The sequence below is a fragment of the Bombus affinis genome, chromosome 9, assembly GCF_024516045.1.
Source record: "Bombus affinis isolate iyBomAffi1 chromosome 9, iyBomAffi1.2, whole genome shotgun sequence".
Taxonomy (NCBI): domain Eukaryota; kingdom Metazoa; phylum Arthropoda; class Insecta; order Hymenoptera; family Apidae; genus Bombus; species Bombus affinis.
The window spans coordinates 13,597,327-13,609,581 of record NC_066352.1 but is presented as its reverse complement, the minus strand read 5'-3'; the positions used below and the strand labels follow the sequence as shown (position 1 = coordinate 13,609,581).

General features: G+C 39.3%; 1 protein-coding gene across 1 annotated transcript in view; it reads right to left on the bottom strand.

Moving 5' to 3' along the window:
• The window catches only part of LOC126920677 (ammonium transporter Rh type A), a 26,998-nt gene extending 14,743 nt beyond the window's left edge, over window positions 1-12,255 (bottom strand). The window contains exons 1-3 of the mRNA XM_050731393.1: window positions 12,060-12,255; window positions 10,691-10,990; window positions 953-1,139 (exon numbers count right to left, since the gene is read on the bottom strand). Coding sequence (XP_050587350.1) covers window positions 953-1,139; window positions 10,691-10,868 — 365 coding nt within the window. The 5' untranslated portion in view covers window positions 10,869-10,990; window positions 12,060-12,255. The remainder of the gene's footprint in view (window positions 1-952; window positions 1,140-10,690; window positions 10,991-12,059) is intronic.

Sequence of the window (12,255 nt, the reverse complement as noted above, 5' to 3'; positions counted from 1 at the left end):
TCGTGAAAATTTTACCCTCAGTAATTTCGAATCTCCTTTGACTGAAAATTTTTGAAAATCTCGTTTACATCGTCCTTAATTAATAACTAAAACCGAAATACGTTTCTATCATTTCATCGCGGGCGGATCAGAAACGAACCAGTCCTGTGATCGAAAAAGAATAATATTTCCTGTGCTTTGTTCCTTGCGTAAAATTATTATTTATGAATATTTCAGTTTTAAAGCTTTTAACTGTATTATCTGCTATACACGTTTTTGTAACAGTTGCCGTTATTGTAAATATTTTAGTTGGATGTTGGACGTGAAAAATATTCGAGTCGCAGGAAATGTTTTATTCGTTGTACGTTAACGCGAAGAATCGCCGAGTTAAATAAAATACGTTTCACGATTAAATAAAATTACAGTGGATTTTATTCAACCGTTGTATTCCTGTGCTTTTTCTCCCCTTGCGAATTGTTATGCAAATTCGTTAGCGCTCCCATTACATATATGTATTTGCAAAGCGCGAGAACCAATCACCATTTATAATTCCATCAGCCGTGTAATTTGTAATTCAAAGTTTCGAAAGCAACTCGTGGATTAACGAAGCTTAGTCAAACGATCTATAATTCGTGAGGTTTGAAACTTTTAAAACTACGAGTTCCACGATGGACGTTTTCATTTAATTTTTTAAATGGAACGCTTCGTCAGCTACATATGCATTGGAAAAATTTTTCCATGGAATTAACCATAGGCTCTCCGATTTACGGCTAGACTATCCGGTTTTTTCGGTAATTTCCTACGGTTGGTCGTGTTATAAAACTTTAGACACGACGTTAAATAACAGACGTAAATATAAATTATTCGTATAAACGTAATAGGAAATAAGCGTAATAGTATCGCGATATTGCTGAAATAATACGAGAAATTAAAATAAAACTGTGATAAATATCGTGATAAAAATTTCACCAACCTTCTTAACGACAAGGAAGCCGCGGTGCCTATCCGAAAATTCATCGCTCCCTCGCAGACCATGGCAACCTGGATCAAAATAGCGCCGAGTAGGAACGTCAGTCCCATCCCGCTTTGTCCGTATCTTCTTAGAAACGTCATCAGGAAGCCGAATCCGATCCAGATCATCATGTGGACATCTTGATACACTGAGTCGTTTTAACGGTGGCCCGAAATCGCACGCATGCACAAGGAGAAAACAGAAAAAGCTCTTTGTAGGCGCATGCACAGCTCGCGTGCGGTTAATCAGTTTGGCTGGGTCGCTCGTTTGTTCGCCGGAGATCGGTGTTAATCGCTCGTTAATTGATCGTTGTAATTACGTGGCCCGTTCGAAGGAAGAACGCGGGGCAATTCGAACATGGCTGTGTGAGCTTTCTTCGCTAGGTATATCCATCGGTGTTTCCGAATGGAGGATAACTCGTGGGTGAAACGAATGTTGATAGACGAATCGTAAGGTGTAAGAAATTCAAAGGGAATCGCGCGTTTTCTTTCGTAGCAGAGAAGAATTGACATTTGGTACTTTTGTCTTTTTGATACAATTTTTTGAAAGGACGGGGGTGAGTTTGCTGCGCGTGACGGAGAATCGTTAATTCTCGTGTCTGATATATTAATAGGCGAGTAGATGCAACAAATTTAAAACTAATTGGACGACTTCTTTTAATGGTAAAGAAGAGTTGGTCTTTTCCTTTTCGCGATGGAATTTTTTGAGAAGCCGGATGAACGTGTTTTTTAGGGTGGAATCTGGTTCAGTTAAGTGGATAACGTAATACAGGTCCAAGGTATCACTTAAAGCAGATAGGATAATGTAATGGTTTTTATACCAGAAGAGACTCGAAGCTTCCATGTGCTTCTTTTTTCAACGGCATGAAGTATGGTTTGATTGATGAGTTCGTTTGCTTATGTGAATAATATAATGTAATACATGTTTTATGTACGGTAAATAGGGTAATCATTCTTGTAGGGAAGAAGATTTGACGTTCCTTTCATAGAGTTTTTCTTTTCTTGTCATTGCTCAAACAGCTCAAAGAGCGATTTCGATTAAATTTGATTCTTCGATACGACCCTTTTTTGGTTTTCTGAAGCGCGGTTCGTTTTACGTATTTGTCAGGAATTAAGGTATCATTCTCGCATTTCCTGTGAAAAGCGCTAATTAGCTACGTATCTTTGACCTGTCGACAATTATTCGTTGGATACGTCGAAAAATTGATATAACGTGATTGATTATGTATCAATGAGATTACGTGGATACGTAATACGTGGATACGTCGAAAAATTGATTTAACGTGATTGATTAAGTATCAATGAGATTACGTGGAGGGACTCATTAGCTGACACGTTGCTACAATTTAATTCCCCGACGTTCACAGAACATCAAAATCATTCCGCATAATTGACACTGTTACGTTTATCCATGTATTTAGCTATTAAAATTACCGTTAATCGTCGATCTATATAAACAATGATGAAATTGAATCGATTCGCAGTAGGAACTGTTACCGGAAATAAAGAGAAGTCTGCAGGCAATTGTGTTTTTTAAAATAAACGTTCCGAGATAAACGTGTCTTCGTACTTTTATATTCAGAATTCGCTAAATTCTACGGAATCTTATTACAGAAAAGTTGGACATTCCATTTGAAAAACCGAATAAAACACCGTTTGAAAAATTCCTAATCGAAATTCCTGAATCTTTTCCCTATAGCTCTATCTGTAAAGAATTTCTAATCATCGTATCGTACGTTATTTATTCTCTTCTAATTCCAGATAACAAAAATGTTTCATACGAAGAAATAACAAACTCTTCTAATATTATCAATGTAGTATCGTGGACAAAAGATCTAAGATATCGGCCGAACCGTAAACAAAGTGGCGAAAGCCGCGGCATTGTCGGGTATCTCAATGTGTCGTCGGTTCTTTTAAGTGGAAAGGGCCCGCGTGACCCCGGCCACGGGCGTTTCGGGACACGTGTCCCGAAGGACGGGAAAAGGCAAAGAGACGCTGAAGGCAGAGTTAGTTGAGAAGCCGGTGAGGACGGATACAAAAGGTGTGCGGAGTGTGAGTTGAGAAGCGAGAACAAGCGAGTGTAGAAGCCGGAGAGTGTGAATCGGGAAGTCGAAAGCCGCATATGAGATTAAGACGTACGGCAGCATTGTAATCATTTCGTTGCTTCGAATACTATTTATTAAATCAAAACATCATCACTTGTCCTTTCCTCTAAGACCCATTTAGATACTACATCAATTTCAATAATTCTCCTCTATCATCCCGCGTTCTTAATTAAAACGTGACACGGAGACCGAAATAAAAAGGCGACCGGTTGTCGCCGCTCAAGAAATCGATACTAATTTTCGCGATAAAAACCTGGTGCTTCCGCTTCGCGTGAACCTTCCGCGCGAATGATATCCGGACGTTCTATCCCCTGACGTAGACGGTCGTGGGGGTAACTCTTCGCCGCTGCACGTAATCGATTTCGCCGGTTTGAATTTTCATCCGTGGGCGAAATTAAGCGCGAATAAATCAAACGCGTAAAAGAGGCTGGATTAAGAGGCGACACGCCGGCCATTCCGCTGTAAAATATGTTCGTAAATCATTGGGAAACCGGCGGACGTCTTAGGATTCGCTTCGAAACAGATAATTCGCGCTTCGCCCCGGGACTCATCCATCACCGGGTGTCGCTGCTTCACCGTGAATGCATAATAACCGGAAAATCGCGCTGATCCGGGTCACCGTTTTTGCTGGGGAAACGAGTCGGCTGATAGCGACTGGCGGCGGGATTCGAATTTTCCCTTGTAATTCCTTCGAACACCGTTGATGCAAGAAAATCGGCCTCCGTCGATTTTCGTCGCGAAGAAAGTTGCAGCTCGAAGTTGCATTTGCCTGTTATTGATCATTGGCCGAGCAAAGACGTGAAAGAATTGCTGATTATTCGACGAATGATAGATTGCTACTTGAACGTATTTGGATATCTGCTTGGTTTTGATAAGACGGTGCTAACAAAATGGTAGAATTATTAATATTAATTATTAATTTAATCGCGAGATGTAAATTTCCGTAGTTAGCGATTCCTTTCATCTTGGAAACTCGAAGCGCAAGAAAGAAAGAGACGACGTTAGTTATGCGATGATTCGATAATTACTTTGTAAATCGTTCGTTTTAACGTTTTACGTAGCTTTATCGCGTTGTCAAAGGATTAATAATATTCTCGTTGTACGTATTTCTGAGAGTGAACGGTGCAAGAATTTCTGAATGGCGGACAACTTATTCCAACATTTCCTTAGGAAGTGGAACGGTATGAAAGAAGAAGAGACTTTCCCGGTACTGGTGATCTATTTATTTATCATAGGTATTGCGGTGTCACTGTCATCGGTGTAATTTATATGCGGATATATGATTTATATGCGATGATCGAGGAGTCGAGTCGAAATTCAAGTGGGTCGGAGGCACATTTCATAAGAGGGAGGAGCTTTTCTTCGAGCGCCTAGTTTCTCGTCGAGCGTGTGCATACATCGTATCGATACATCGAGACGTCGTCACTGATATAGCAAACGCCACCAGAAAATGAAGACTAAGAATCTTCGAAACATTTGCAGCTGCACTTCTACATGAAAAGGGACAAATATGAATTATTAATAGAATAAATATGAATAACTTTTGACATTCGATCTTAAGATTTAAATATGAATTCTATCGATATCGTTAATAATTAATGAGAATTCTTCTTTCGATCTTTTTTACCAGTTGCAAATTATTTTAACTTTTTCTCTTATTTTGCAAATGAAATTCAATTAAATCACGATAATAGGAAAAATTCAAACTTCGTGATAAATATCCTTCGCTAACGAAGATGTCTCATTTTCGCCAATCCGTCGAATCTTTCTCCCCCTAAACAAGCAGTTCTGATAAAAATCCTGGATCTCACGGTTCTTTAAACGCACGATAAATTACCATCGATATTTTTATTCAACTCGAAGCCACCGAAAGAGGAGAAAAGGTACGAGACGAAATATAAAACGCGAATTCGACTAAAAAGGGGAAAAAAGGAAAACGAAGGGGATAAGACTTGGTTACGCGTTTACGCCGCAGAAAACCATTGGTTTCCGGTGGAAATTATTCGAGTCACGTCCGGATAATCTATTTATCACTTGAGGCATCGCTGTCGCTGTCGTGACTTTTATGAGAAACAGAGAGAGAGAGAGAGAGAGAGAGAGAGAGAGAGAGAATGATAAAGAGAGGGAGGGGGAGGGGGGGTGAAAAAAGGAAGGTTCGACGGTGGGCTCTCTTTTTGCTCGTTCGCATCCATCAAACAGTAATTTTGAAAAGCCAGCGAGAGAAACGGAATCGACGACGATAAAGTTGCAGCGGAATCGCATTAGCCGACTTTCAAACCAAAGATAATTGGTCCCGATGTCGACGCGACTCGATTATTCCCTCGAACGAGTAGTTAAAATCACTTCTCGATTCCCCTCTCGAAAGTTGTTTGTTCGAAAGTTATCTGATTTCCAGTTTTTATCGCCTTTATTTTCCTTTCCACTTTGATAATATCGCAATTTTCTTAGGATCATTTTTACAGGATGAAATTTTAATTGGACGAGATATGCAAATGATAAGATAAGAATTTTTAATAACATCGTTTCTTTTCAAGCACGCGTTTAAACAAAACTACACGAAATGGAAAGAAAGTATTAAAAATGAACGAGACTCTTATCGTCAGTTTCACCCTATAATACGCTTGCGCCGCCTATAAAAAAAAAAAAAAAAGGAAAAATACCGATAAATTGTATTTTCCGAATAGAAAAGAAAAAACGGAATATCCCTTTTAGCTAATTTGATAACTTTCTCGCTAATCCAAGGATTCTTTCGCTAGCTTTCATAATTTTATATTATCCACGATGGTTACACCGAAAGCTTTGCGGTTTAATAATCACGAAGTTTCGCGAAACTGTCGCGTAACGCCATATTTTCTCATCCAAACGTTCCGTTAGACTTCGCTGAACTCTCAGCCAACGTTCCGATTTTTTTTCAAAACTTGTCACCCTTTCACTCGAGTTGTGCAGCGTAGCATAATCCAGCTGGTATAAGTTGGCGAAACTTAAGCCTGCAACTTGTATATAAACAGGTACGTATAGTGTCAAACTTGGTCTAGCTTCGCATGGATTGCGCAAAAGTTTCTCCCGGAATGGCAAAATTTACACGTTTCGCGTCGCTGTGTATCTTTTTCGTACGAGTAACGATTTTCCATCACCATTTCTACCACACTGTCTCTATTTATCAGGTTTACGTATGAATAAGGGATTCGCGATCCATTCATTTGTAATGAAGAAACGCGTGTTGTATTATCCACCGTTTTATCGTTAATTGGAGCTGATCGATCACTGTTATTTCGCATGAATTCTCGCGATAAAGTGACGATACGAACGCTTTTATCTCTCATTATTTTTTCACAAAGTTATGTCGTTTTCATTTGCACGGTCCCTTTATTTCGCCCGTGGATATCGTTAACGTCATATGTAATTTCTCATTTATATCCAGACACGCTTGTGCTTCTGTTTTGCGGAATTTAATTTAAACCGTGTAAAGAGGGTCCTCGGTGATAATATTGACATTTACTAATTACGCCAGATGTTACCGTAACGTTCCTTGTTCACGGAAGAGGAGGTATTTTTTATCGCATATTTCATTGGTCCGGTATGAAAGAAATTTATTATAGGTTGGAAAAATAGGATAAATAAAAATCGCGAGTTGCGATAAATGTAAAGTGGAATTTCGTCGCTCGATTACGCAGTACGACTTTAAAGAATGCAATTTATTCGGTCTTGCTGAGCACCATTGTTTTTCTTTTTACATTGTACGCTGTTTTGTACGTTGAACGAATAATAAAGTGGTGAAGGGGAAAGAAATTGTTCGTTACGAGTTCCTATTGGAAGGAAATTATGGTGGAAAAGCCCTTTGTCGGGTCCGGTTTATAGAGGTATAAAGCTGGTTTAAAGAGCGCAGTATAAAAAACGTAACTTACAAATGAATTTATAACAAGAGACTTAAATCATTCTGCTGGAAATATCGATAATAACATTTATGAAACATCAATGCCAGAATTTCAATTACCGCTCGTTATTAGCTACTTGTATTATTCAAAGGCACGCGTTACTAAATGCGTATCGATTTTTAACAAGCCTCGAATTACCTTTCGTTTCTTCGTGAATAATTAATTTTAATCTCGTACCTTTCAGAACTCGAGCTTTCAGAAACAGAAAATACCAAGTAACATTTCTTTCCAATTATTCTTTCGTTTTTTTCTCAGCGCGCGTTTCTGAATACGATAAAAGTGACGTTGACGAGTTGATAAGTAAACGAATTTCTTTTACCGCATTTCCTGTCACGTTTCGCCAAAGAGAAAGCGTTGTTTCTCGACGTTGCATTCAAACGAAAGACGACAATAGGACTTTTACATTTCCGTATCGTTCGCAGACTATTCCCAAGGCTTTCTCTGTGACAGTCGCGATTTCCATAAGAAGGAAATTTGGTGGTGAAAACCGATTTCCATGAGAAAACACGCGTCTGCCCTGGCCGTAGACGTCTGAAAATTTATAATCTTTGAGAAGCAATGAGATTAACCCGCCAATTATGCCGCTGCCCGTAGACACAGTTAAGTAATCTACGCAAAGTATCACTTTGAAATTCAGATTCCACCCGATGAAGTGTTTACGTGCTCATCCGCGTTATTCCGCCCTCGAAATTCCAGAGATATTGGCGTTTCTATTACGTTTACGCGCGTAATAACCTCCTTAATCGTGTTATTATCGTTTGCTGGAATTCGCGAATCTACACCAAATTATCGAGTCACAGTTATATCTGAATCTCGTCTTTACTAAACTCTCTTGTAGATTCTTTTATTTTCATATTTCCCTGTTACATATTTATCTTGAAGTTTATCGTACACTGTCTTTTCAAAAGAATATCTTAAACTAATCGTATCGTATATTTGATGCAATCGTTGTGGAATGATATTTTTAACGTACATGTCGAGATAGAAATTGTTCCGCTGCTGTTACTTGCGAGTTTTAAATTAGAGATATTGATTTGCAATATGTACCTTTGAATACGTAGCTTTGAATTCAGTTCTTTTAGATCTATACTTTTATTGAGATTTTTTGCAGAACTTTTCTCGACGCAAAATGAAAGACATTTTAATGTTGGAATTTTTCGACCGAATGGTATTTTTAATATGCGGATTGTCGCAGAATTTGTTGATACTATTCCGTGCAATATTAATGTTTTGACGTCGGTATGCTGCCGCGTGCACGTAGTCTCACCACCCGCATATTTTTACAGGGTAAATATGTAAATGGAAAATATGGAAACGTTGGAGAAAATAAAAAGAACGTTCTTCCACGTGTGCCATCGGCGACGCTCGAGAAACTCGAGACGTGGATTCGCATCTGGCAAACGTCGATCTGTTAAGATTAAAATCTTCGATTACAATATCTGTACTTTTGTACGCGTTTTTTTTCAAAACGCTTTTTGTAAAGCGTTTTGTTCAATTGGATCGCATGTTTCTGACGGAGAAAAAACGCAAAATGAAAGATACTTGGAAATTATAACTTTAGGAAGAAAGGACACTTTTGTCAACAACAAGCACGTAGTTTGTCGTAAAGCGTAAAATAATAGAGTAGTTTGTTATTTTACGTAATACGATCCTAAAAAGGGCAGAGAAAATTTCGGGACATTTCCGACGACAGCTAAATTACGCGAGCGTTCGAAATATTTTTCAACAAAAAGTATTTTTCTTGACCAAGTGGTAGGATTTTTGACTCAAGTCGCGAGTTTTTAACGAATATTTAAATGTACGCGTTTGAGAAAATTGCCAGCCTAAGACGAATGGAACGGAACGTTTGAGTAACAGATTTTATAAACAATGAAACGCTTGCTTTAAAGGAATGGGGCGTTTCCACCTCTGGATGCTACTGGAAGCTTCTCCTTTCATTTCCCTAAAGGCGTCCATCATAAAAAACAAGCATCCTAATTTCCATTCTTTTTTCACGAACTCCCATCTCAACGATCAAACGCGATCTCAGCTTCAATAGAACTTCCTTCATCAACCATTTACAAACACATCCGATTTTCACAGTCTTTATACTTTGAATTTCTTAGAATCCATAAAAAACAGCTATTTTGCGTCTCTCGGAATTCAGAAGAAGAGCTGTAAATATTTCAGTAAAATCACAATAAATTCAACACGAGCTTCATCGACTCTATCTGCTGCTCTACCGTAGTAGCTTCATATTCTTTAAGGCTCGCCAAATTGACGATATTTTATTAAAGTTAAATTCGACACGATCCTCGAAGCTTGAAATTGTTTCGAACGTAGCAGAATCGCAGATATCTCGATAGCGTTGAATTTTCCAAGGAATTTAGCATTTTCACGTGCGTTTGATTGATATTGATTTCACGTACGCAGAAAGGACACGAAACTCTCGCGAAACGGAGACAATGGAACTAAAAAATTCGACGAACAGCCGGCACACGAAAACAAAAAAAGAAGCCTATCAATAAAAGCCCAAACAATAAAAGAAGCCTATAGAAGAAATCATGACGATTATCGTCAGCGAAGAGACCAACGATTTCGTAATCGTGAAGAGTTGGTCGTTCTCAACGACGGCGTAGGACGATTTGGCGAAACACAGTGCCGGCCATATCTTATAAAGAGGTTTCTGGTGTAGCTGTACGACGTTAATATACGTACTTTATCCGACTCCATGGATAAAGTTAAGCCCTGGCGTCGACTCTTTACATCCTTCCACGGGTAAACACGAGAATATTACGCAAGCGTATCTGTCTCCCTGCCTCTCGTTATCTTTCACTGGCTACGATTCTCTCGCCGTCTTTCGTTGCTCGTGATCTTTCACGAAACCGCACGATGAAAGAAGACCGAAGAAAAACGCGTAGTTTCTCGTTGTAGGGGTAAAAATCGCAACGAGAAAATGAAGAAGGAAACGTATATACAGCAGAGTGGGTGGAGATTCGTGGTTGGAGCGTGCTCGGGCAGGTTCCGCGGTTCGAAATAAGGCAAAAATCAGGAATAAGAAAACCGCGTTTGAAGAAGAAACCGTCTTTAGTTTAAATATTCTGTCTGGCATTTGTTCGTTTCTCAAGATATAAATACATATTTGAGGTGCCTCGCGGATTTTTATCTTTTATGTAAAATTACGTTGTACAGGTATAATGGATAAATATTTACGAAAGCGAAATACGATTAAATATTTGAAAATTAAAGCACGGGGACAGAGACGGCACAAAGAAAACGATAAGAGCTTCGACTTTCTTTGATTATTCCAGATGACGGATAAGGATATCTGGTTCGACGAGTTTTCGCGAAACAGAAGTTTCCAAAGTAGTTCTGGTATCTTTAATTTTCATCTCGCGATTAATTAAGGCCGTGGGCGTCCCAACGCTTACACGGATGATCGTGTATTTACAGCACCATGTAACTAATCCAGTATTATTCAGAAATATAAGAGAAAGATCGTGTTTTATTACGAACGTTCTACTTCCACCAACTAACCACCACGAATACGTTGAACCAGGTAAAAGAAGAAAAATGAGAAAGAAGGAGGAAAAGGGAATAAAAATACAAAAGAGGAAGACGAATAAGGGTAGAAAGCCATAGGTGGTCCCCATCGAGAGAGACCGAGATCGTAGGACTTACGTGTGTACGAGACCGGCAAAGCGTTCGTTTTTCCATTTAGATGAGGCAAGTAGCTGTTCTCTCTGACACTGGCGTTCGCCTCGGGGGCGTAATCGAACGTAGCCAAAAAACTGCATAGGACAAAGCCCTCGATAAAGAGGAGCACGATAGCGTTCCATAGGGTGTTCGTCGTCGCCATCCTTTCCTCCGCCTTCCCTTTACCCTCGCGAGAAAGCTTTTCTTCGCGGGCAACGCTGGTCGCGAAATTACCACGGCACTCTCTGGCACCTAGGGGGTGATTTTTCCTCTTCGTCTAGTCACCTGTCACAGCCACGGTTTAATCATTTCTCGTTTCTATGAATCGAATCTATGAATCGAATCTATGAGTCGAAGCACGATTCCAGCTCGTTCGTTCAACGTCCCTTAGGAGTTATCGTTTCCACGTTATTATATCGAACTTCTTCTCGATTTTTAGAGGGTTTGAAGGGTTGATTGGTTGCGAGGATGCTTGATTAGTATAGTATCGGACGATAGGGTAGATAAGGATTTTTGCATTTCTTTTCTCTCGACGCAGTTCAAGAAGAATCGAATTGCCGAGCTTTTGTAACCTTTTGCACTCTGAATTTTATTTCAATTTCGTTACCAGTAGCTCTCAACGCTTTTAAGTGTTTTATTTGAAATTTACTTTAACCAAAGAACGAGACAATTTAAATAAATAAAGGAAGAAACAAATTCGCTTAAATACCAGTTTTATTCACACTTTCGTTGTATTTTGTAATTTTTAAGCGTATGATATATCTCGAAACAATTTTCAGGATGCAATCCTGTTTTTCTTTCGCGCGTTGCACAAGAAATAGGTAGGACTGAAAAAATGTCGAGCGGGACTCGACGAAGGAGCTCCTCGGATAAAAACTGATGTCGATTCACATAGGAGTGCAAATTCACTTGGATCGCGCGTTTCGATTCAACGTTAAGCTCTTCGAACGACGCGAATCTCTTTTGGACAGGAAGAAAAGTCAAATTCGATAGAATTTCCTTCCTTTGTCGTTCGCGAGTCCTTTAGTTTAGACGAATCTCTTAGTAGACGGCGAATAATACAACGGTAACGCTTAGAAGCTACTTTGATAGATCACGCGGAACTTTGGATAGATAGCTGTCACTTCTTTCGCAACGATAAAGTACTTTCCTTCCAGTTAGAACATCTTTAACTTAATAAATCTTCGGACGTATTAATCAAGTTTTTATTCTTTTGCCTCGTAATAAAATACGGTACGATGGTGAAGAATAAAAAGGAAAAACAAAGGGAAAGAAGAGGCAACAAGACAAAAAGGGGAAGGAACGAAGACACGCGAGCTGTATCGATTTCGCGCAAAAATAAAGAGAAACAAACCTATTGAAATGGTATCCAGCTTTTTCCCTTCGTTAACGCACGTCGAATTCGCTTAACCGTCGATTCTCGTTGCAAAGGAGGACGTTGGGTAACCGACCACCTCTTCTGTTCACTGTTTATCGGAATTCTATCTGGTAACTCTTACGATACTCGATCTGTAGCGCATCCACGGGGTTCTGGTATGCCACAGTGCATA